Raw genomic sequence first — 26,965 nt, 5'->3', positions numbered from 1 at the left:
GAATGCACGTCTAAGGGTCAATGAGATGAGATCAGTGATAAATTTAATATATGTTTAAAAATACAGAATGACAAAGTCATGGCCCAAAGTGAATCTCCCATTAGCAAGAGACTTGAATTAATTTGACTTCACTTGATGGTGAAGTGATGTGAAATCGCCATAGTCCTGAAGAATCAGAGGGAAGAATCATAAGGTTGCTCTCCGATTAGAGAGAAATGACTGGTGTGGTTTCACCTGAGGGTCATGATGCCTCACATGAGGGGAGAGGTTAAGAAGAAGAGTTCTCTATGACGGCTCAGCTATGTGTATGGGATAAAGATAAAGCATTTTCATCTTGCACTTCTTGGATTGGCAAATAGATTTAGCCCGTCTACAATTTCTTTCCTTTTTAGTGTTGTGTTCAGAATTGTCATTACACACCTCCGGAGCAGGTGGGATTCGAACCCGGGTCTCTCAGTCCAGGGGTAGGGATACAAACACTGCACCACACACCCCCAAGAAATATGGAAAGCTTCACGAATTTGCGTCTCAACCTAGCTCAGAAGCCACGCTAATCTTCTCTGTACACTCCAATTTTAATAAATGTGCTGCTAAAGTGAGCCAATCTACGATACATAGTCAAAGGAAACAAGTGATAGTGGACAAATTAATGGACAAATGGATAGAAACTACACCAGAAGCAATGAGCTAAATTCCACACTGACAATGGGGTGAGATTTGTCAATGATTTTAAATGCATGTGCGAAAACATGAACATTGTAGAAACGATATTGACTGCAGAAAATCCTTTCAATAATAGAGTTTGTGAAATAAATCACACAGTAATAGATGAGATGCTTCAGTAAAGCTTAATAAATCAACAAGTCCATGGGCAGTCAGTCCATGAAAATAACTCACTGCAAATGGTTAGGGGTTTCATTCCATATCAATTGGTTTTCCAGGCTAATCATTAGCACAATATTTGTTACTATTTTCAACCAAAAATATGATAAACCCTGCCATATTGGAATATCCATCAAGATGATTGGCATGTAACTAAGATGACTAGCATTATATCTTCTGGATCATCCAAGGTTGGAAACTTGGGTACATATTTTTCTGAATTTAATTTCTTCACTGTTTTATTTGACCTCAGAACATTCTCAAAAATAGCATATTTTATCACGGTGCAGTTCCACAAGTGGCATCATATCCAGATGAAGTACATAACCAATTCAGCTTTTTCAATTTAACTACCCCATATTGCTCAACTTCTGTAGAACTTTTCCTCAGAAAAGTATTAACATGTATCGACAAGTTACCCATTAGTTTGTTCTTATGACGTTAATGAAACATGAATTCCAAAAATTTTATCAATAATGAGTGATCATTCTCCAGTTTGGGAAGGGACTACAAGTAGCTCCACTTCTTCTTAGCGTGAAGGGAAAAGGGCATTAAGACTGAGGTTTCAGGGAAAATTCAGGAGTTGAATGGCATCATTTGCTATCAAAAATGAATTCTAATCTGGGGTCATATTAAATTAAAGGAAGGAGTGGAAGGTCTGCGTAAGGTTTTACATGGTGATAAAGAAATTGTAACTTTCCAATATGGCAATCAGACAGTTCGGGTGAATTTCTTAAGGTACACTGAAACATCTCGTACATTTACAGAATTGGAACAAGTCAACAAGAACTGTGCACTTCTAATATACATTTCTTCAACAAATATAAGCAGTAGATTATGGGAGATGAAAGGCTAACCGAGTATGGATAAAGTGATGCTAATGTACATAATAGGCTATTTATCCATATGAACAACTACCAAAGGTTCATATATATGCGACAGGAAGACCCAGTGAATGGAGGGATGCCGCCATAATCAAGACAGGATGGAAAGTCACCAACGTATAGAAACATTGCCTAAATGTGCAAGATTAGGGACAGGAGGTAAAATCCTTGGATCAGCAAAATGAGGCAAAGATGTGGAAGACCTGAAAATGAATTTAGAAGTGAACACAATTCTAGGAAAAGTCTGTGGACTTGTGAAAGGTATTTTGACCATGGGAGGGGATGGTTTTGTCATAATGGTCTTGAATGCGATAGGAAGTCAAATACAGGTCGTAGCCTGATAAGGACAATGGAACAGAAATGGAATACCATGAGAAGTAGAAGTCCTTATGATTGAAAATGTTTAGTAGCTACTAATAAAATAAAAGTTGATAAAGGATGCCAAAAAAATGAAAAGCTAGAAAAAGAATTGGTGTACACACTAAGGTGCTAGATAGGAGACATGCCTGTATTGTCACCCAGGAAAAGTGCTTCCTGATGGCACATAAAAGGTTAAACCTAGGTTAGTGGCTTAGGTTCTGAAGAAAGATCTACTGATCAAAATTTTGAGTTGATTGCCCCACAGCAGGAAAAGTAACCCTCAAGATTTTCTTAGCTCTTTTAGCAACATATTTCTGGGAAGGTAAATTGGTTGATATAAAAAACTCCAATTTTCAAAAGGAGGAATTTCAACGGAAAGTTTTATTGAAGTCATGTAGGGAAACTCTGATGATATAGAGCGGAAATTATGGAAAATAAACAACTATGATTATGGATTGAATGATGCATCAAGTGTTGCTGTATCCAATTTGGTCCGCTCTGCTGTAAGCAGATTGTATTCTGTTAAAAGTAGATCCAGTCATGTTTCATTAACGTCATAAGAACAAACTAATGAGTAACTTGTCGATACATGTTAATACTTTTCTGAGGAAAAGTTCTACAGAAGTTGAGCAATATGGGGTAGTTAAATTGAAAAAAGCTGAATTGGTTATGTACTTCATCTGGATACGATGCCACTTGTGGAACTGCACCGTGATAAAATATGCTACTTTTGAGAATGTTCTGAGGTCAAATAAAACAATGAAGAAATTAAATTCAGAAAAATATGTACCCAAGTTTCCAGCCTTGGATGATCCAGAAGATATAATGCTAGTCATCTTAGTTACATGCCAATCATCTTGATGGATATTCCAATATGGCAGGGTTTATCATACTTTTGGTTGGAAATAGTAACAAATATTGTGCTAATGATTAGCCTGGAAAACTAAGAAAATAAAAAGAGGTAATTAAAAGCACCTTAGCTGCTAAATACTGAGACTATTGGTTCTAAGATATGGGGCATACTTATGTAACATTCTGAAAGAAATCCTGTGTAATCTGGGGAAAGAAATTGCTCATGAAGAATCTTGTGGATAACAGTTTTTTGTGAACAATGTTCATTTGACAAACCATGCTGCAGAGAAAAGGTTGAGAATTGAACTGACTACTGTGAAATGTGGGAAAGAAAGATCTCTAAAATAAAATGTATCAATGCATGTCACCAATCGATACTGTTTTACGAAGAAAAATGTGTGCCTGAAGAAATTATTAGACGTTATAGAAGAGATACATCTTGTATGATAAGAACATGGGAAAATGAACATTGTTTGGATTGCTGTGAAATTACACATATTGTAAATTTTTCTTTAAAGATGGGAGAATATTAAACATGGAAAAGCGAATATATTATAATGCAAGACATGGAACATGGAAATGAATCATTTTGATCTTCATTACTTCTTTTGTTCATATATTGAAAAAATATATTATTTAAATACAAGACGGGGTCTGTTAATGAAGGTTAGAAAGAAAACAAGTGATGGCTGTTAATTGATATATAAAGGGTGTACAGGGTCTTGTGGTGCTATGGTAGTGGTAGTGTCTCCTCATATGGACCAGAGGTCCAGGTTCAAGTCCCACTTACCCCAGAGAAGTGCCATAATAGGTTAGTCTTTTCTTTTCAGAAAGGGGATACAGCTACAACTGGATGTGTGAGAGCTGCTAGTCTGGTGAGTCAATAAACTGCACAAAAAAAGTCTAAGTCTCTTAGTTTTCATTGCAATATCCTGGTTAAAATCAAGTAACACCACAGCATCTATAAAATTTCTCCTGCTATACTTTCTTCTTGAGATTTGCTTATGCTCATCCAATCCTTAAAAAAGTTATTTCCTTTTATCTTTTTCTGCCTACAGTTTGAAACCCTCCAAGGTTACGGAAATCTGTGGTTAACTAGCAGATTAAGAGTACCCGAGCATAAATTTGACTTACTGCATAATCACTCCACTGGTGAATTTGATAGCTATGTCATGCATCTTTTAAAGTGCAATCTTGAACACCCTTGTAAATTCACAAAGCCTTGGTATGGTTTGGCATAATGATCTTCAAATCACAGTAACATCATATAGTCTCCCACAAATCTTATGTCAATGTCTTACTAATTTCCTCTCAAATCACTCCAGTTAATTTTCAAGTATGTTCCTAAAGAGGTCTGTTCTCTCTCCTATAATATAAACAGAAAGTGCTGGAAGTACTCAGCAGGACTGGCCGTATTGGCACAGAGTGAAACAGTCAACGTTGAAGAGATACATTGAATATAATATCTTCAGAACTAAATTCATTACTATTCCATCCAGACATGAATAACAGCCAAAATTTCCCAAAACAGAGGGGTTCTGGAATAGTTCTAAATTGATCCTCAGGCCACATCATCACAATTCCTTCAAGCTGGGGGTACTTATCAGACAGCCCAAAGCTCATAATCTGATCAATTAATCCACAGGTAAATACGTGGTGGTGGTTGGAAGAACATGGGAAGAACAAGCTTAAGTTAACATGCTTATGCAGAGCAAGGGTAATATATACCAAATACACCAGTAGCAATCAATCCATGGTGTTGCTTAAGAGATCAATATTAGATAGGAAACTGGGAGAATCCCCTTTCATTTTGAATAGCTCCACAGAATTTTTCTGCAGTTTAATTTCGCACCTGAAGATCAGCTCATTCAACAATATAACACTTCCTCAAAATTGCCCTTAAGTACCAGCCTAAATAATGCAGTCTATTCTTGGAATGTGGCTGAACTTACTAACTCAGCAACACGATTTTTGATGAGCAAGATAAAGCTTAATTGTCATTTAAATGACAAATGTTGCTCATGTAAGTTCCAGTTTGCTAATTGGTTTTTATTTGCTTCTTTTATAAGATTGCGTTGCACCTGCAACAGAGTGTGGTTTGTGTGAGATGGCCACAAGTTAAATGCATGACACTTGAGACTGTGTGTGCATGTGAATGTGTGTGTTGGATCAGGTATACATTCATTATATATTAAAAGTTCAATTTTGATGAAAAAATTATTCTAGAAGCAACATGAAACCAGTCAATCTTTACTTGTTTTTTCTGATGTCTTGTCTTCAGCAGTATTGGGGTATTTAAAAACATAATCAAGCTGCCAAAGCTTCCTTCAGATAGTTTATAAATAACCTGTTCAGAGATGGTGTGACACTCTTATAGGATGGGACTTGAATTGTGTTTCTTGGCTCAGATGTAGGGCGACTACCATTGCACAACAAAAGCCCCTCTGAAATGCCCTTATAGATATTTTCTACTCAACCTGTTCAGAGATGATATTACACATCCCTGGAGCAGAAGAAACTTGAACCTGGGCTCCCTGGCTCAGAGGGAGGGACACTACCACTGCACCACAAGAGCCCCTCCAAAGTATTGAGGCTTTAACTGACCTCAAAAGGTGATCATTTTAAACTACATCCTCACTGATCGTAAATTAACATCCAGGAATGATTTTGAGGATGGAAACCAAGTTAAGTGCAACTCCATTTTAGCAGTGGACAATGACAGTCACGTTTCAAATCCCAAAAAATTTATCAGTATGACCATGACAATTCAACCAGTTACTTTAATGCAGTGGGACAGAACACCAATTAAGAGAATTAATTGCTAATATTTATTTAAATACTTACATTCTAAAACAATAGCAGATCACATAGCAACTTGTGATAAGGTCTATCCTTTATTCTCTCTTTGTATGGTCAGTTTAAATGGGCAGCTGATTATTATTTTGCTATTATATTATTGCTAGTAAAGAAAGACAGTAAATCTCACCAACAAATTTTTGCGGTGTGGAGCTTTTACGCTTTCCTACGTTGCTGGATAGCCTCTCTATGACTGCAGGTCTCTCAAATGACATCAGAGGAATGTGATCTGCTACTTGATCCTGCTCCTTGTAGTCTTCTGCTGCAGAGAATAGTGAACATTCAAAATGTGAAAACACCATTCCACAAAAGTTTCCATTTTTAAGTATCTCTTTTAAATTATTATATTAATAATATAATGCTATTAAAATTAACATTTACTGTGCTGAATATTTCAGAAATCAAGGATTCGTTTATCAGAGGATAAAGTGCTCTTACAAAAGATCTCATCTCTAGTATATGGGCCATATTTAAACTAAATAGAATGTCTCAACTTTCAGAAGAATTCAAAACGTTAAATTTCAACAATATTATGTTTCAATAACTAACGCATATTTTTTGAAACATTGCAATGAGGACAAATGGCTCTTGACTACACTGAGGCTTGATAAAACTTTTACGTTTAAACTAAGATTTGGCAAGTTAGGGTAATGCTAAATGATTAATTGTGCTCTCTCACCACATGAAATGAAAATATATTATTACTGGAAAAATAAATTAAAGTTAACTTGTTGGCTGAAATTTAATTTTCTGTTTAGCACACCCATAATTTTTGTAGATTTAAGTGGTACGATAGTCTATTTTATAACTGATAAAATATATTGTTGCTGTGTTAGAAACAGCCAAAATCTTTATGTTTTAAGTCAACTTCCTTTATTATATTTATCAGATGAATGCATATCTTATTACTTGATTCAAAGAAAATAAAACCCACATTCTATATCTATGTTAATAAAGGACACTGTTGATCTCAACTAATTTGAATCAACTAATGTCTATGAAAAAAAATCAGCAAACAATAAATTGGCACAATACCTCTTGCTTGTGTTTAGCAACTGAGTTTTATAATTAATATTATTTGGTGAAATTTAAACATTTTGATAAGGATTAGAAAATAAAGAAATTAATTGTGCAAAGAGACAAAATTAAAGTGAACAAAATAATTCTTAATAAGTAGTGAGTCTAGGAGCAACAGTATTTTAGAAATGGAATGCTGCTACAGAGGAACCTTGATTATCTGAAGGACATAGGCAGGGAGAATTTCGTTCGGTTAATTGAATGCTGGATAATTGAATGCCAGATAACATAGTTTAGCCAAGCATCGGGACCTTGCAATCTTGCCGGATACTCCGAAATTTGGATAATCGAATGCCGGATAACTGAGGTTCCTCTGTATTTTGCCTCCATGCAGTTTGGCTGAGAAATGATAGTACTAATTTGTCACAACCTATCCAATCTCAAACAATCATGACCAGACATAGAACATTCCCTCTACTTTTTTTTAATGTATTGTTTCATTAAATCTGTTAGTCTTTTGCTGACTGAAATAATGAAGAATATTGCCAGTGAATAGCTCCACTATTAACAGGAATTTTTGAAATAGAAAAATCAAAGAATAGCAATTCCTTGCAGAATTAATCAGATAGCGGCCAAACAAGGGAGGGAGATTGTCAAGCAGAGGATCAGTGGGCTAAATTTTGAGGGACTCTCTGAAGAGGTCAAAATTTTTAAATTCAAAAAGGCTATAGCTTCCAGGCCAACATTATGAAGGGCTAATAGCAATAGATGTAATCCTAAGCTTTGAAAGGCGCAGGTGAAGGGGAAACTCCAACAACAACAGAGCACTGCCGTCTTCCTAAGCCTGCAACTGGGAGGTCATGTCCATTTCTCGGTCATGTACATTCCTTAGTAGGTTTCTTGTACCAATTGGAAATTCCAGGCAATGTCCGCAGAGTTGGCTTACTAGGCCTGTTAAACAGCTTAATGAGTAACCTGAGAGTGAATTGCTCTAATCAACACCCTGAATAAAAATGGCCAGGAGGAAAGACCATATTAGTAAATTGGTACACATAGTGACAGCAGGAAATTTCAGGCTTGCCTTTCACCAGTAGGCAAATGAACATTCTGCCCAGAATCTCCAGTTACAAATTGATGAAAAAAATGAACCTGCATCTATGATGTACTTCGATTTCCAAAAAGACATTTGTTAATGTGCTGCATCAAAGGTTATTGTACAAGATAAGAGTTCACGGTGTGAGGTAACATATCAGCATTGATTGGTTAGCTAATTAGAAGCAAGCATAGGAATAAGTTGATGTTTTTTTGGATTGGCAAGCTGTATCTAGTGGAATACCACATAAATCAGTGAACTCAACCCTCAACTATTTACAATCAGTATCAATGACTTAGATGAAGGGACTGAATGCAAGGTAGCTAAATTTGTCGATCACACCAAAAGAATTAAGAAAATAAGTTGTCAAAAGGATAAAGTCAGCAGAAAGATTCAGATAGGTTAAGTGAGGAGTAAAAAATTGGCAGATGGAGTACAATGTTGGAAGATGTGAACTTCACTTTGGCAGAAAGAATAGAAAAGAAGTACATTATTTAAATGGAAAGAAATTGTAGAACACAGTGGTAAAGAGGGACTGAGTATCCTGGGACACGAATCACAAACAGTTAGTATTTAGATACAGTATGTAATTAGATAGGCAAATGGAATGTTGGCATATATGGGGAACGATATATAGAAGTCAAGAAATTGTATTAAAGAGGGCCCTGATAAGAACACATCTAGGGTACTTTATACAGTTTTGGCCTTATTATAAAAAGGATGTAATTGCATTAGCAGCGGTTCACTGAAGGGTACTCAACTGACTCCTGTGATGAGGACTTATCACATGAAGAAAGGTTGAACAGATTGGCCTATACCCAGTGGAGTTTAGAAGTATGAGAAGTGATTTTATTTGAATGTAAAAGATCCTGAAGAAACTTCATCCATGCTAAATATGTTATCCTACACCGTGAACTCTTCTCTTGTCCAGAGCTCTTATCCTGCAACACATCATAGCTACAGGTTCATTACAGATCAGAAGAATATTTTCTCTTGGCTAGGACAGTAGGACTAGGGGTACAGTATAAAAATAAGAGTTCTACCTTATAAGGCAGAGATGAGGAGAATTAATTTTCCTCAAGAGGGGTGTTACTATGTGGAATTCTTTTCCATAGAAAAATAGTGAAGGGTGCATCAGTGAATTCATTCAATACTAAGTTAGACTGATTTTCAATACACAAGTAAGTCACGGGTAATAGGGATGGGACAGGAAAGTGGAGTGATACCACAACCAGATCAGCCATCATCATTTTGAATGTCAGAGCTGGCCAAACAGCTGACTCCTGCTCCTAAATCCAAAGTTCTTCAAAATGAGAAAGAATCATCTGGACAACTGTCCTTCTCCTGGCAACACAATGTCTTTCTCTTCCTTAACTATCAGATTCATGAGGGAAATTTGTTTGTCTCATCCTTTTTTTGGAGCAATCAAATGTGTCACTGGGAGAAAACCAAAAGGTATTAAAGGTGTTAAGAAAGAAAATTGAAAGAAAACCTTTATTCAGACTTTATACAGAGCTGAGTGAAATTATACACTAAATACAAAGTGGCAACATTTTTCTTGAGGTGAGGAGGAATGAGGGGAAGACTAAATTTGCAAATAATTTGCAAAAATTAAGAAGTTAGGTAGCTGGAATGTGCTGCAACCTTGCAGTCATTTGGAAGTGAATGGTGAACCAATATATAATGCCAAGCTGGAGGATGTTTTTTAAAAATTGAAAAACTAATCCTAACTTATTTTTAAAAATTAATTTTAAAATGACCTTGTTGTTTCCATAATATAATCTAACAATTTTACATCAAATTACACAGGTTTCATAGCACAGAAACAGGTCACTCAGCTAATATTCCCTGTGAATCTGGAAGCATCAAATTGCCAGTTTTTAAAAAATATTTAATCATGCTGTGAATTTATATTTTAATATATTTCAGATTTGCCATTTAGTATCTGTGACCCAATTAAAAAGAAATGTCTATTACTGTAAAATTTTGACATCTGGATAAAAAGACACACTCTGATCTTTTTCTCTGAATTAATCTAACCTCCATTCTGGAAGAACACATACAGGAACTGTCAATAGTTGGTTACTGGAATTGAATATTTCTTTTGGAAATATCTGAATAAACATTACTGCCAGAATGGAAATACTTGGGTGAGAAAGCACTAATAGGAAAATCTGAAAAGGTAATAGTCACTTTTTCACACGAACATTCAATCATAATATTACGTGTAGTAGGAAAATATAGTTTATGAAGTAACACTATACCCACATCAGGATGCCTCTGTTTTACTATTTCCTTTTAGTATTGGTAGCTTTGATAATAAAAATTAATTGCGTTGGCTGGCTATTCTGCTTATGACAGAAAACATGCTTAATAATATCTAAAAATGGATACACTATCAAGATAGAAAAGATAGAGTTTCAAGGTAAAACTATTGAGGAGTCACTACAAACTGGAACTCCTTCACGTCATCCCACCCACCCTGGTGATTCATGGGCTGTGTGGCCTCCACTCCGGCATTCTGCAGGTAGTTGTGACAGCGCTCTTTATGCTCCTCCAGTGAACTGCGCTGTTTGTAGCTTCTACCACAGTAGTTGCACTTGTGAGGCTTGCCCACTGTGGAAGAAATTGTACTCAAGTTACATCATCGTTATTATATCAATCATTTTCAATAAGCATAAAGAGTATTTAAAGGGAAACTGTGCACCATAAGTTTCATTAAGCATGAATCAAAGGCAACACATAAATTTAACCTATAGTTATCAGCAAAATACGTACAGAAGCAGTCAAGTGCTACTGACTCATCTTTTTTTGAAACCACTACAACAACACATGCAATGGGAAAGCCACCAGAATTAATTTTATTACTGAGTACTTTCCTAATAACTTTACCTGTGTGTCCTCTGTTAACTTCTTACTATGATGTGGTTGGCATTTGGGGCTGTCAGTCTTGTTTGACAGGGTGGAGTTCAGGGAATGAAAGGCTACAGAACTTTCTGGTTCCATTACCTATGTTCATTGTTCCTGAAACTACACGGAGGTTGGACTGAGCGTTTTTTAAGACATACATATGTTGGACTGGCTAAAAGTGTAGATCTCATGAATTTCAAAACTCTTTTTGATCAGAGAAATAACTTGTGAAACTCTAGTATGTTGGTATTTTAAATATCTGAGTTTCTTAAAAATATTAAAACAGTTACATAATTTTGAGCCAATTCCATTGTTCATGAAGAACAAAATTTTTCTTATGCAGTTGTTAAGCAATTCAGTTTTAAAGTATGTTCAATTTTGTACTTTCTTTACTCGAGAGGGACCTGATGAGTCCTTCAATAGGTAATAAAAAGGCTATAGATTCATGATGACTGAATAATACAAATTCTGTTGTTATTTTGTAGCATTCTAGAATTTCTAATAGTACTTTAAAGATTTTTTATAATTAAAAGTGAATTATTATAACTTATTATAATTAATAATTTAAAGTGTCTCATTATAATTAAAGCCATGTGCTTCTGACAACCAACTAACACAACATTATTTCAGGAGTGTTGAAATTATCATCAATATTTTAGGGATTTCATTCCACTATTCCCTGCAAAAGCTGAAAATCTTGATAGTGGGCCCTATGTGAGATTTCAAGGTATGTTTGAACAGATTGTGATATCTGAGATTTTCTTGAATACATGTGATAGTCTTACAGCTCTTAATTAATATCTACAGATTTGAAAAATTGAAAATTTAAATAGTTTATCAGACTATTTTCCATTAACTAGTTAATAAATGTGTGAAAATAAGTAATACTTTTGTTGGCCTCTGCATTTCTAAAAAAAAGCATCTAACAGATTGCAAGAATATTTAGCCCAGTCATCATTTGTAACATAACAGTTCAATATGGAGCATAGTTGGAATATCCACTTTGATTATCACGTTAAAAATGTTTATTGATTGGAACAGTTTGGAATGCATATAAACTGCAAGATGCATTCCCGATAGTGCTCAGTATTGACAACGTGCATAACAAGTCAGATCTTTCAGTGTTGTATTTTCCCTCTTTTAAAAGTTAGCTAGTAATTCAACATGAGGCTTTCTATACTTATATGTGCAAGAACAAGCCTAACACTTTGAATGAGAATAACGTGATAATGGTTTAGATTAGAACTAGGATTTGGATTTGAGTGTGGACATTGATGTTAACTGCCAAAACTACCCAGCTGTGCTGTTAAAATCTTTTGGTTCCTTAGAGCAAAGTGGTTGAAATTGCAGAAGTAGTCACAGAGTTATAGAGATGTACATGTTTAATGAGATTTTTAAAAAATCAATAATACATGTTTAATAGAGTTTGTTACAATTAAATGTTTATGTTTCTCATTGGTTTTAGTCTAGGGACAATGGTTTTAATGCTGAAGTTCCTTTCATATGCAAAACAGATAATAGTATGTCTAAACGCACAACAAATACCTATTCATTTAATATATTCTACATGTCATAAAGTTCTACAAATATTAATAGATCAACAGAATTGAGCTAACTTACACACTTAGCATTAACTTGAGCTACAAATCTTGTCAAAAATCACTAAGATCAACAGAATGTCAAGTGCTTTACAACTAATCCTCTGGGACAATATAAAAGTTAAAAATAACGTACTGTTGTGAGTTGGACTTGTAAGAATACAAATGTCTTAAATATCACAAATTATAAATGCCATACATTTATATAAATTTCACAGGGATATGCTTGCTTCTGATACAAATGGTATGATACCAGAAAAAAGGAATAGTATCAAAATGGTGCTTTGGTGACTATAACCATGCACTTTAGGAAACAAACACATTAAAGTTACCTTTTGGTTTGGTGCAATCAAGTTGAGAAGGATAAGGAGAATCATGTTTCTACAAAATATCAACTAAACTAACAACAAAACATATGGAATAAATAATTTAAGAATATTAAAACCAATTTGTTTTAAATTATTACAGACGATATTGCTGAAATTTAACTAAAACACATAAATATGGAGCTACAGTAACAAATTACATGGACAATTTGTAAATTACTACTTAGAAATTTGGATGAGATGAGATACAAACAGACTGCAAAACTGGCAACTTTAACAACCCTTGGAAACCTCCTGGCTTACCAGTTCAATCAGTGAATGGGATTGCAATTGAAAACAAGGTTGATGTATTAAGAAAGTTCAATGTACAGTGTTTATTGTTTTCTTCCGGTGGACTCAGCAGCAAGTGATGTTTGACTGGGCTTAGGAATGTTACAAAATCTTATTTCATTTTTCTCACTGTCACTATAAATAATAGTCCATAGCAATGCATGTAATATGTTTATTAACTATTATCAAGCTATAAGAAGCTGCTTCACAATGTTTGCTCTTCGAAAACTGGGGAAGATAAAGTATAAGAGAACAGCCTAGAGTAGATTTCAAAATGTACTATGTACATACATAAACACAGAGTTTAACTTATGATAACTTTTGGATGTTCAAACAGTGTATGTCTTGTTTGTACTTTTATCAATGTTCTTTCAGCATAGCATCATAGAATCCCTGCTGTGTTGAAGCAGGCTGAATGGCCCATCAAATCCACAACAACTTTCCAAAGAGCATCCCTCACAGACTATGCTATCCTACCCTATCCCTGTGACATTGCATTTACCATGGCGAACACACCTAGCCTGCACACCCCTGAACATTATGGGTAATTTAACATGGCCAATCCATCTAGCCTGCACATCTTTGGATTGTGGGAGGAAACCAGACAGTTTCTACATTTTTTTCATAACAAAAGAGTGGCTATTTGTGCAAGCTATCAGTATAGATATAGTACAAATAAAGGCAGTCAATCTAAAGGTAAACATGGAGATAAAAAGACAGAAAGACATATAGGAAGAAGACTTGCAAAACTGATATTAGAATGGCAATACTACAGAATATATGAAAAGACAGTATTATCCATCTTCTTTACAGTATATATCAATGAACTAATAATATTCACTATGCAGAGTTTGTTATGATATTATTTTCTGTATGGTATATCTTACATCACCAGGGTCACTAGGAAAGTCTGAATCCATTACATTCATCATTTAACATTTTACATTACTCAACACAGAGCAAACTCATTCAATACCAATAACACAGTCAATAAAGCTGCAATATCCTTGAAATAGTTTCATTATTCAAATATAATAATATCAATATCACAGTGGTCAGTTGATACTTTGTAGTGTTGCATTTGGCTGCAATAAATCAATGATAACACAGCAGTGAATGCCAATGAGCAATATTCATATCGTTACCTAGGACAATAATGGCTCTATAGATTGAAATCTGGACAATTTCTAATTTGGGCAGCCTTTATTATTCCTTTGGATAGCCTATATTATGCCCCATTCATTCATGATGAAGAGATCATGCTCGAAACGTCGACTCTCCTGCTCCTCGGAAGCTGCCTGACTGGCTATGTTTTTTCAGCACCACACTTTTCGACTCTGATCTCCAGCATCTACAGTCCTCACTTTCCCCTAGTCCATATTATCATTGGTTTAAACCTCTCGAACAAATACAGAACAATTAAGTAGGTCACAGGACTATGTCCAGAAAATGGCACTGCTAGAAAGAAAAAGTCAGGATCTTTACTCAACTAATTAGATCAGAAGACCAAGTTATTTTGCGAGCTAATCCTAATATCATATTGTAACTTAACAGCAACACCTTTTGCTTCTATTCACAAGCAGGCACCTAAGGTGTGATTTTCCCCTCTAGGAGGTGGCAGAAACAAAGGCAAGGATGTTGCCTTAATCAGAGGAGATTGCAAAAATCAGATTTGCGCCATCAAGAAAAACTATAATTAAGTAATTGTTCCTCCTCAGATGGTGAGATCAACTATGTGTTGGTGAGAAATTTGCATCTCATAACTTTCCAACTCACCATATGAATTTTTGCCTTCCAATTAACTTCTGCCCAATCAAGAAATTCGACGTTTCCAAACCTCAACAGCAAAAAACAGGTCATGTAGTTTCTCAGCCTCAGTCTAGTACATGGATGTGCTGGACAATCTCTTTACATGGAATCAGTACAGTTGCAGCAGGTGCCTTAACATTTGGCATAATGCCTTTCGGGATCCTCAAACCATCCACTGGGCAACAGCAACACAGCAGTATCTGCATACTTAGAAGCAGGCTTCGGATTCAGTTTTTCTCCTAAGTAGCAAATTAACACGCACAGCAACAAGCAACTTATGGCTGAGGGGAAAAACTTTAGCACTGAAGAAAATCCTACTAGCTGATGGCCAAAAAGGAAAATTTTAGCACAGAAAACAAAACAAAACCAGTCAGAAGTAAATGGGAATGGGAGGTCACATGTTAGCAGCAAACATACTACATATGCTTGAAGAGCATGATATGTAAAAGACATATTTCACTGCAGTGGGTGGTAGGATACAGTCAGTGGGGATGATGGGTGGTGGTGGTGGGGGTTAGAGCCCTGGTCAGTGCAGGCTAGGCCTTTTCTAGTTTGACTACCAGCATTTGGTTGGTCCAAAACAAGTTAAGGGATCTGTACCACTGCAGTCTAGGATTAGGTTATGGTCAATTTTGGAACTCTGATAAAATTAGTCCGGGCCAGGAATCAAGATTAGATCCCTACAGTATGGAAACAGGCCCTTAGGCCCAATAAATCCATACCAACCCTCCGAAGATTAACCCATCTAGACCCATTCCCTTACCCTATATTTACTCCTGACTAATGCGCCTAACACTATGGGCAATTTAGCATGGCCAATTTACCTGACCTGCACATCTTTTGGATTATGGGAGGAAACCAGAGCACCCAGAGGAAACTCACACAGACACGGGGAGAATGTGCAAACAGTACACAGTCGCCAGAGGAGGGAATTGAACCTGGGTCCCTGGCGCTGTGCAGCAGCAGTGCTTGCCACTGAGCCACCCAGCGCCCAACCTGGAGGTCTGTGGCTTCCTATAAAGTTCATCCAGGGGGTGGGAAGTGGTCAGTCAGGGTGGTGGTGGTGGTGGTGGAGGTCATATATAATCTAGGGGATTTTTAGGGTTCAGTATATGTCCGCATTGAGGTGGTGGGTAGTTTAAAGCTGGTCCTTTCTGAATATCTAAGTCAAATTGTTGATTCACCCAGGCCAAATATTATCCTTTGATTATTTTAAAGACTACAATCAAATCTCCTCAAAACTACCCTGCCCTAGGATAAAATGGATAGAGCTTCCAAAGCTTGTCATAAATACAGATTAGACATCAATCTAGTGACTCTTGTCTGAATCTTTTTCAGTGTCTCTATATCAAGCATTTTAGTTTAGGCCTAACCAGTTCTTATGAAAAGGATATTTATGTTTTTTTGTTTTGTCTGAGAAAAATATCCCAGTATTTGCTTTTACTGCAACCTCTTGGCTTTGGGGATAAGCCTTCGAAGATTCTTGCATGATAATGACAGAAATACTTTTTTTTAAATTATCAGTTTTCTAATTCAAACTTTGCACATCCATGTGCTCCCCCAAATCCTTTCATGCAGATGACGAATAATGGTTGTTGAGAGCCTCAAGTTCAATCTGTACTACTCCGTAAGTAGTCGGTCCCCAGGACTATTGCTAATAAAACATACTGGTATTTCACAGCTTTAGGGCATCCAAGGTTCTTCAAAGACAATTAAAGATTTTTGAAGTATAGTCACTGTTGAAATATACAAAATGCCTGATAACACATTGTAGCTTCACCAGTCTGAAATGCTTGGAACCCAAGTCATTTCTGGATTTCAGAATTTCCTGATTTATAGAATGACATCAGACTATCTAGCTACATGTGAGAGAACTAGAAAACACAGTAGTAATAAATATTTACCTGAAACATAAAATATTGATAAAACTAACATTACAAACCATTAATAGTTTTACTTATTCAAATGCTGTATGCTTGCGATCTCAAATACTATTCTAAAATCATGTCAATAATATTGAAGAAGTGTTTGGATTTGCTCAAAAGATTTCCAGACAACTTGCATTTCCAAACAATAGATTTCCAGACTGGCGAGCTTACAGTGTATTTATAATGGTGTTCTGCTTATGACAATAAAAGCAACTCTTCGTCCAACCCAGGATCTGTACACAAGTTTCACAGAATTCTATCTCTGTAATTAGCCTATTTTATGAATGTGTCTGCTGAAAAGTGAGAAGAGTTTTTAAAGTTCATTCTGCTATTTAGATATATTTTTTAAATGATCAATTATTCTGCTATTACATCTGTTTTACCATACCTAGACAACTTGAATTGCAGATAAAACAATCAACTGTTCTCTTCTAACCACAGAGGCATTTCTAAATAAGAGGCAAAGTACTGCAGATGCTGGAGATCCAAGATGCTGTAAAGCCCCTACTGCAAATCCATCAGTGAAACCAAAAAAACAGCCCAGATGTCCAACCCCTTTACACTTCAAGAAATAAACTAGAAGGATTAGTTGATTGAGTCATTAAAGAAATTATCAGACTTTTAGTATGGGCTGAATTTTATGCTCTTTGAGGGCAGTTTGAGACAAAAAAACCTCAGATGCTGGAATCAAAGTAGACAAGCAGGAGGCTAGAAGAACACAGCAAGCCAACAAGGTTTAGGAGGTGGAATCACAGAAATTATCATAGAATCCCTACAACGTGGAAACAGCCATTAGACCCAACAAATCCACACTGACCCTCTGAAGAGTATCCCACCCATCTCCCTGCTGTATTCCTGATTAGGGGCTTTTGCTGAAATGTTGATTTTACTGCTCCTCGGATGCTGCCTGAACTGCTGTGCTTTTCCAGCACCACTAATCCAGCACCCATTCCCCTACCCTATTACTTTACATTACCCCTGACTACCAACCTACATATCCCTGAACACTATGGGCAATTTAAAATGGCCAATTCACCTAACCTGCATATCTTTGGATTGTGGGAGGAAACCGGAGCACCTGGAGGATACCCACATAGACACGGGGAGAATGTGCAAACACCACACAGACAGTTGTCTGAGGCTGGAATCGAACGCGCGTTGCTGGCGCTGTGAGGCAACAGTGCTAACCACTGAGCCACCGTGCCACTCGCTGAGGTGGAGAAGTCGATGTTTCAGGTATAACCGTTCTTCAGGCGTCCTGAAGAAGGGTTACACTTGAAATGTTGACCTCCACCTCCTGATACTGTTTGGCTCACTGTGTTCTTCCCGCCTCCTGTTTGTTTACCTTGAGGGCAGTTTGGCAGGCAGGTGGGGATGTTAAAACTGGAGCACCCCGACGTAATGCACACAGACAGTCACCTGAGGCTACAATCAAACCCAGATCCTTGGAGCGGTGAGGCAGCAGTGCTAACCACTGAGTCACTGTGCTGCCCTCTGAGATGGAGAAGTCAATGTTTCAGGTATAACCCTTCTTCAGGCATTCTCTGAGGTGGAGAAGTCAATGCTTCAGGTATAACCCTTCTTCAGGATGCCTGAAATAGGGTTATACCTGAAACATTGACTTCTCCACCTCTTGATGCTGTTTGGCTTACTGAGTTCTTCCAGCCTCCTGCTTGTTTACCTCAAGGGCAGTTTGGCAGGCAGGTGGGGCCATTAAAACAGGATGCAATGGCATCAGTGCTGTTTATGGAGCCTACCCACTCATTTCACCATAATTGTATGCCATCATTGGATGGCATCAGGTAATGTGCTCAAAAACTTCTTCACACACCCTGCTGAGAATTTTTCTGTAATGGGTAGCAACCAATGCCAATTTTAAAGTTACGTATCTTTCACTGCTCAAGCATTTATATTGGAAGTACAGCTTGTTATCTGTGAAATTTTCCACCCTATTTTTCAGCCAATCCTGCCATGAATAAAATGCAGTGTCATTCACAAACTTTGCCAATATGACTTGGAAGTAATGTTAAACAATTCCTCAATATGGACCCAATAACAACAAAACAAAGACAGACAGAGATTTCAAGCTAATTACTCAAAAGCAGTATAAAAGTATTTTATAGGCCCCCAGGCTTTTACAAAGTGATTGTTGATGTAGCCAGGTGAAGATATGTGAGGATGACATGGGGTGACTCACTAAGTTTACACTGTCTTGATGTGCCAACTACTAAGCCTGACTACTAATTCCTGTTATTACATAAAAAACTTTATTATGTTGCTGCAACGATATAGATATTTTGTTGCTAAAAAGAAGCAAAGCAAACAGCTTCCATTATTTTTTCTTCACCCATAGAAAGATGCTCGACAGTATGGAACAAAAATAGGACTTTATCTAATTCAGTAAATAATGACGTTCTGGTGCACCCACAATTTGCTTTTGCATAACAACTATAATCTCAAAGAAAGAAAATGTCAACAAAAACACTGCAGTTCGCTGAATGACATCAGCACAGAATTGTTCCAGCACAGTGGACTATTCAGTCCTTCATTCCTGATGAAGGGCTTTTGCCCAAAACATTGATTCTCCTGCTCCTTGGATGATACCTGACCTGCTGTGCTTTTCCAGCACCACACTCTTGACTATTCAGTCCAATCCACTGTGACAGAGTTGGATCTCCACTGGAGCAATTTACCCCTTGTCAGTTTCCAACATTTCCCATGCTAGTCCTGCATGTTGTTCTTTCTCATATAAGTTACTCATACAGACAAAGAGGAGGTAGATAGATTTTTCATATATCAACTATGCTGAGCCGGCATGAAAGAGTAGTTAAGGCCTGAAGCAGATCAGCCATGTTGTTGTTGAATGGAGGGGTAAGCTTGAGGGGACAAATGGCCTACTCCTGCTCTTATTTCCTATCTTTTTATGACCAACTGACAATTGACTCTGGCAGCTGAAGTGCCTTCAGTAATGCTCTATAGAATGTTTTAAGCCTATTTGAGGAAATGTTACATGAACAAATGCATCTATCCCACATCACATAAGCAATACATGAAAATTTATTTTTCATAAATGGCAACAGATTAATGTATGACCATTTAAAATAATGCATTGAAATATTCTATATTTTTAATCCTTCATAGGATGATGGTATTGCTGGCTCGGCAAGCATTTATTTCCTATTCTAGAGAGTAGTTAAGAGACAACCAGATTGTTGTAGGTCTGGAGTTCACATGTAGTCCAGATGACATATGGATGGCCATTTCCTTCCCGAAAGGACATTAGTGAACCAGATGGGTTTTTCTGACAATCATCAATGGATTTACGATCATCATTAGACTCTTATAGCCAGATTTTTATTGAATTCAAATTTCACCATTTGCATTGGCAAGAATCAAACCTGGGTACCCAAAAAATTACATGGGTTTCTGGATTAATAATCCAGAGACAATACCACTAGGCTATCACCATCTCAATTCTGCAAATACTTCATACGTATAGATTAGGAGATTTTATTGTAAACATACAAATTCAAAATGCAGTGAAAGAACACTTGGTCCAAGAAGCCTGTCCCAAATAAATGTGATACCTGGACCATCACAATTCAGATAGCATTCCCATATTTGCAAACTTAATCACCATCAGCCATGTAATCTCTAGCGAGAGGCAACAGACTGGAAAAAGGTTCAAGGCCATTCAAGGAAAAAAAACAAGAAATTTCTCTTCAACTCATTTGGACCTTTTCCAGGAGACCACACTGCCAATATAGTCAGCATATGCTATGGACCTACATTTTATAAAACACTGTCTTCTTTTGAAACAGGAATTTCACCCAGCTCTCTCTTGAAGGCACACAGACTTTGTAATCCTGAATGACCCATGAGCTTGCTCCATAAAAAAATTACTACATGCATTTATATCATTTCAATAAGGTAAAAAATAATTCCAATGCGTAAACATTACAACAATGTAATTCCTATATTACAAATGCATTACAATTCAAAAATATTCCACTGGTGACGCTTTAGGATGTGCTGAGATCACAAAAGGGGTTAAATATATTCGACCTCTTTCTTACGTAATCTGCTAAATTGAAAGCTTGCAGGAGAAGTAAAAGTATTCACTGTTCAAAGTAAATGTACTTCTGAGGCTCAGATGGATCACATCGCTGGGACAGATAAATTAGGATTTAATCAGTACAGGGCTATGCTTATACTTGGTAGCATTTGATGAAAACATGAAATAATAATTCTCCATTATAACATTTTAGTTGTGGCACACCAGTGATTAATACATTGGAGGACCAATATGCTGCATTAACAAGAGAAAAAAGTTAAACAGCCAGCCATTGTTGGGCCATGGTGCAAACTTTGTCTGAAGAACTACCTAGTCGCATGTTGTATCTCAAGGAATAATAACTGATTACGAGTGTATGAGTGTTGGGAGATAGAGGAAATGTAAACTATACAATTAGACTTCCATCATTGGGCACAAATTCAGGCCATATTTCAGATGGCATTCCGATAAATCAAATAGATATAAACAGGTATACAATCTCTTTAATTTTAGATAGTCATAAAGAATCTCTCATCCACGAAACTGGTGAAAGAACATAGGAAAAATTAAGGTCATTTATACATTCAAGCTCATCTCTCCAAAGTAAAACAGCTGAGGTGTACTTCAGGTATGAGAACATAATGGATATGTATCAGGATTGTTTTCCTAGGAACAAAGAAAATTGAACTGGAAACTAGAACATTGCAGCGTAGTACAGGCCCTTCAGAGGATGTTTTCAAGATGATGAAAGGCTTTAGTGGAATAAAGATAAACCACTGCCTATGGCCAGTGAATCATAACAAGTGAAAAAACTTCTCCTCGACTCCAGACCTTTTGGTGATGATTTGAAATTGTTGACAAAAGATCTAGAGATGAGGAAAATTACTTCCACTCAGACACATGCTAAGATCTGGAATGCAATTCATTAAAAAGGTGATTAAAGCTAATTCCATAAATAATTTTAAAAGGTCGTTGAATAGGTATTTGATGATGCAGGATCTTGCAGGACAATGGACACAAGATAGATATATGGGGCTATGAGCAAGTATTTTGTTAAAGAGCCAGCATAGACAAAATGACTCAAGTAGCACCCTATTGAATTGTAAGTTTCCCAGGTTTCACATTTTAAAACTATTTTCTCAACAGGAAAAACATCTTAAAAGAAGGAAAGTCTAATCTGAGAGTATTACAAATGCAGCATTAGAATAGTATCTGTTTACTAATGCTTATACTTAGTAGAAACAGATACTATTTATTCCAAATGCCTCATTGAAACTATTTTCATTTGCCAATTTCCAAAGAATGAAGTCAGGTTGCACATTTCTCAATCCGGATGACAACTATAAACCTGTGCAATGGTCCTCCACCTTATAGCTTAGATGTTATACTTGATACCAATGCCTGAGGCTATCTGAAAATTGAACAAATTTACCAGTATTCTGAAACAAATTCAATAAGGCAGAGATTGATGGGACCATATATTTTTGTGTGAAATATTAAGATAGAGCCCAAAGTTAAGACAGCTTTTTGACTATTGTTCCTACTCTGCCAAGTGGCTGTGCATTCCAAGCAAACATTGATCAAGTTAAGAGGGAAGTCCAATCAACTGGGCTAAACATTTTATAATGAATTGCTAGACAAATGATAATACAAGAAATCATAGCTTACAAGTTATAGTAGTTGCAAGTCATAAGAAGTTGTTAAAGAACAAAGCAGGTTGCTGTCATCCTTCCCTGCACTTCTGCCTTTAACTGAGTTGATAGCAACAAAGTGAGCAGATGTGAAGTCAGTTGCTACTCCTAGTGGTTTGGATATAAACAGTTGCACAGTTTCAATTCACCACACTTGGTTCGATCTCTATTATTTATTGAGTTTTTTTGTCCACTGTTAGTTTTTGGTCATTCCTAAACTAACATTTTATTTCTTTTAGACATGTAATTTTAAAAATACAAATAGTGCAATAAAAAGAATAAGCATGCCACAATACATTCAATATTAAAGGAAATGGGGCACTGTGAGATGAAAATTATATTTACTTGCTATAGCATTTCCTTCATCACCTCAATTGAGTTCTTTACTTGATTCAGCTCAAATGCTCTTTTAAGACAAAATGGATCCTGCAAGCTGCGTTTCTGTGGTTAATCTGTCTGCCACAGAGAAAAAACAATGACTTACACTCGTACAGTGTAAGCAAAGGATGAAACAAAATCCCACAAGACTTCATTGCGGACAAAAGGTAGGGTTAGGTAAGGTAGCCAAAGTGTGGTCAGAAAGATGTGTTTACAAAGGATGTCGATAAAGTTGGGAGGAAAGTAGAGAAATAGAGTATTTCACAGCAATGATTCTGGAGAGTAGGTGGAGTGGGCTAACAGGAAAATGAACAACAGAAGCATGGAATAAGTGGTGATGGTGTGAAGCATGTAGGCAGGTAAAGAATTTCACAGCTGGAGGTGACTATAGACAGAAGGTGGGCAAGGTCATGTAGATATTTGTGGATGAATATTTGCAATTCACTCCCTGAGGAGATGAGGAGCCAATGTAGAACATCCAAAGGGGAATTGCTCAAATGCATTTATAATAACATCTGTATGGCAAACTGCTCACATACATCCAGAATAGCATTATCTCTACTCAACTTTAGTAATAATGAACATAATCATATTGAATCTTTATGTAAATGACATACTCTGGTCAGGTTGGTCAGGATAAATATGCATACATCTGTAAAATATTAAACATTTTATGTACAGCACATATATCTTGCAAGTGTCATAACTATTTCCTGAGCTTCTGGTGCATATCATTATTTGAATATGTTGGTGAAAACATCTTCACTAAGTTAAAAGAAAGAGGAACCCTACACAAAATCACCTAATAAGGTAATGGGTAGTTTAGAACAATTTTCACAGAAATGTAATTCAAAGACACGTTTTTCCATTTAGTGCAACTGAATATATTTGCATTTGGAACAAAAGGTCTTTGTCCATAGCCCTATGTAGCCACCAAACACCAGACAACTCAGTTTTTATTTGAGTTTGAACTTCTTGCTTGCAGGTGTGTCCAGTTTAAATTTCACAAGTTTGAAGGATCACAAGGACTGTTTATAGTATTCAAAAACAGAAGTTGCTGGAAAAGCTCAGCAGGTCTAGCAGCAACTGTGAAGAGAAATCAAAGTTAATGTTTTGGGTTCAGTGACCCTTTCTCAAAACCATTCTGAGGAAGGGTCACTGGACCCGAAACTTTAAGATTAGATTAGATTACTTACAGTGTGGAAACAGGCCCTTCGGCCCAACAAGTCCACACCGCCCCGCCGAAGCGTAACCCACCCATACCCCTACATCTACCCCTTACCTAACACTACGGGCAATTTAGCATGGCCAATTCACCTGACCTGCACATCTTTGGACTGTGGGAGGAAACCGGAGCACCCGGAGGAAACCCACGCAGACACGGGGAGAACGTGCAAACTCCACACAGTCAGTCGCCTGAGGCGGGAATTGAACCCGGGTCTCCGGCGCTGTGAGGCAGCAGTGCTAACCACTGTGCCACCGTGCCACCCGGATTAGTCTTTGATTAGTCTTCACAGATGCTGCCAGACCTGCTGAATTTTTTCATCAACTTCTGTTTTTGTTTCTGATTTACAACATTGGTAGTTCTTTCTGTTTTTAGTATTGTATATTAATGGAAGAATGAACAAAACATCATGGTAACTACTACTAGTAATGTCTCAGTCCATGAAATTAACATAGCATGGAAAAAAAAATCTGAACACTTTATATTAAAAGGATAATAAGACTTAAATGTCCAAATCTAAAACACTGAAAAAATTCTTTTGAACAATCTAAGTGGCCAAAGCACACTAAGCAGATGCTCTGTCTGTATTGCTTTCTAATTGTTAACTCATTTTAAACATTATGATGTGAAAACAATGTAACTAAAAAACTGAATTTGTCATTTGTTTATATTCATCTTTCCTCATTAGTACTCTCATGACAGTAGAAATTACTTATATCACAATGATAAAGTAGCTTCTGATAGTATTTTAACAGATTTTTCTGTGATCTGAAAAGAATTCTCAAAAATGCATGATGAATATCATTATCAGAATATAAATTAAGAAGTACTAGAGATGTGCAGTTCAGACAGGAGATACAGCAATGACTCATTTGTTGCCTGGTAACTACATGACAATTTGCACAGTTAACAGATGCTCACCTTTTCAGTGACATTGTTCCTCCAGAGCAATCATGATTCTAACAGTTTCTTGAATACATGTTTGTGACAAGAACTCTTATCACAATACCAAAGCCATAGTAGTTTTAACTGATATTCTGTGGGCTCCAAAAGAAACCCCCTTCAAATGTGTGTTATTGTTAAGTAAGAAATAAAGTAGAAGGCGGAAGTCAGCATTTATTTCTGCTATAAAATTAATAGAGAAATACAGCAAAGGCAGAGAGAAATGGGGCAATACACAAAAGGAATAAATATTTTTTAGGATATTACTTGTGATGATCCAGTCATCATGAGCAAAGTCTGTGCAACTGGCACTGTCCAAAACTTTCTGTGTATTGAAGGCAACAACTGAAAATGTACAGTGATAGTATCTGTAATTTATTAAACAGAATTTGTGATGGGCCAGAGGCTTGTATGTGGAAAATCTACCTCACAATTTCGAAATGTGTTTTAAGTGAAACAGTGCCACCACTGCTATATGACTCTATCAATGGTGCATTTCATTTGTTCCAGTAGTGCATATTTAAAGTATTGCAATGCATTCATTAATTAGTTTAGAATAAACAGCTTAACAAAAAGATTTAAGATAGCATTTACAGGAATTTCACAGAAATATATTATTTGGTTTGATACTAGATAAAATTACCCCCTCATTAGCTCAATTTAATGAATACTTGTTTGCCTTCATACTGTAAACAGACAATTTATTTTGATGAATTATATGAATATATGAATATTCAAACAGTACAATTGTGCAGACCTGCCTTACTGACCGCAAAATAAAGATGTACCTTTAAACCATGCTATAATCTATCAGAATCATGTGCAAACTTTAAATAATAAATAAAAATGTCAGAAGTCTGAAGCCTCATTTAAACTGCATAGCACAATAATAGAGTACCATTTGCAACACGGCAGAATGCCTGAATGGTTCCCAAAAAATATGTCTGCAAACAGCCAAATGCAAATAAGTTGAATCAAGCATAATATTGGGGGACTTTTTAATGGAAATGTCATTTGAAAAGAGGAACTCTGACATTAAAAATTACTGAGCACTGTTTAACAGGTGCAAAGTCATCCAACGGTCTCATTACCACAGGTTGTAACATTTAGAATAACAGTCCCATATGCACGTAGAGAGGTTGTTAATTCTCAAGGTGCCTTTTTAACGTCCACAGTTTCCCAGTGCAATATATGTGCACATAAAATATAGAAATTAGCAATACACATTGGGTTTACATTTTCTTAAAGGTTAATAGAAGGTGATTAGTAACAGATAGCTATCCTTTTTGAAGCTAATACAAATAAAAAGCACAGCCAGCAATGTGCATCACTATGGTTTGCCAGCACTTGTATTCATGAAAGATCAACTGATAATATTTTCACGGCTGGAACTGAAAACATACACTCCGCTGCTATATCGACACCTGTGCTTCTGCCTGTACGCTCTACTCTCTTCAAACCATGCACCACTGACTAAAGTTATCTGAATAAGAGCTATGGTCAACTTAACACTATTTAACCTCAAACTTGCTACCCACACAGAACCCAGTAACCATGTAAATAAACGCGTAATGAAAATACTAATTTTAGACATGAAATTAGCAGCCTATAGCACTTTTTCCCCCTCAAACTGTTATTTATTTAGCCTTTCATTGAGTTGTTCAGCAAAGTTAGGGAAACATTCTGTGAAAGAATGTGACAGATACAAGTTGGTTTGCTAAAATTTTCAAGTATTATTCTTTGAATGTTTGACTGACATTAACTAGTTATTCCTCACAATGAACCACAATTCATTATATAACAAATTTTCAATGATTGAATCACAAATTG

General features: G+C 36.4%; 1 protein-coding gene and 1 non-coding gene across 14 annotated transcripts in view; both read right to left on the bottom strand.

The window, feature by feature from the left end:
• The window catches only part of LOC140481931 (zinc finger protein Helios-like), a 239,411-nt gene that overhangs the window by 8,882 nt on the left and 203,564 nt on the right, over positions 1–26,965 (bottom strand). For 12 of the 13 annotated variants that reach the window (XM_072578632.1, XM_072578624.1, XM_072578626.1 and 9 more), the window contains 2 exons: positions 10,426–10,560; positions 5,965–6,096 (listed from right to left, as the gene is read on the bottom strand). In XM_072578632.1, coding sequence (XP_072434733.1) covers positions 5,965–6,096; positions 10,426–10,560 — 267 coding nt within the window. The remainder of the gene's footprint in view (positions 1–5,964; positions 6,097–10,425; positions 10,561–26,965) is intronic. The other variant, XM_072578625.1, reaches the window with a different exon arrangement.
• LOC140482533 (U6 spliceosomal RNA) lies at positions 498–601 on the bottom strand. Its single transcript, XR_011961738.1, has one exon. It is a non-coding gene; the product is annotated as a U6 spliceosomal RNA (small nuclear RNA).

Source organism: Chiloscyllium punctatum, chromosome 10, assembly GCF_047496795.1.
Source record: "Chiloscyllium punctatum isolate Juve2018m chromosome 10, sChiPun1.3, whole genome shotgun sequence".
NCBI lineage: Eukaryota > Metazoa > Chordata > Chondrichthyes > Orectolobiformes > Hemiscylliidae > Chiloscyllium > Chiloscyllium punctatum.
This window is presented reverse-complemented; position numbering and strand designations above follow the sequence as displayed.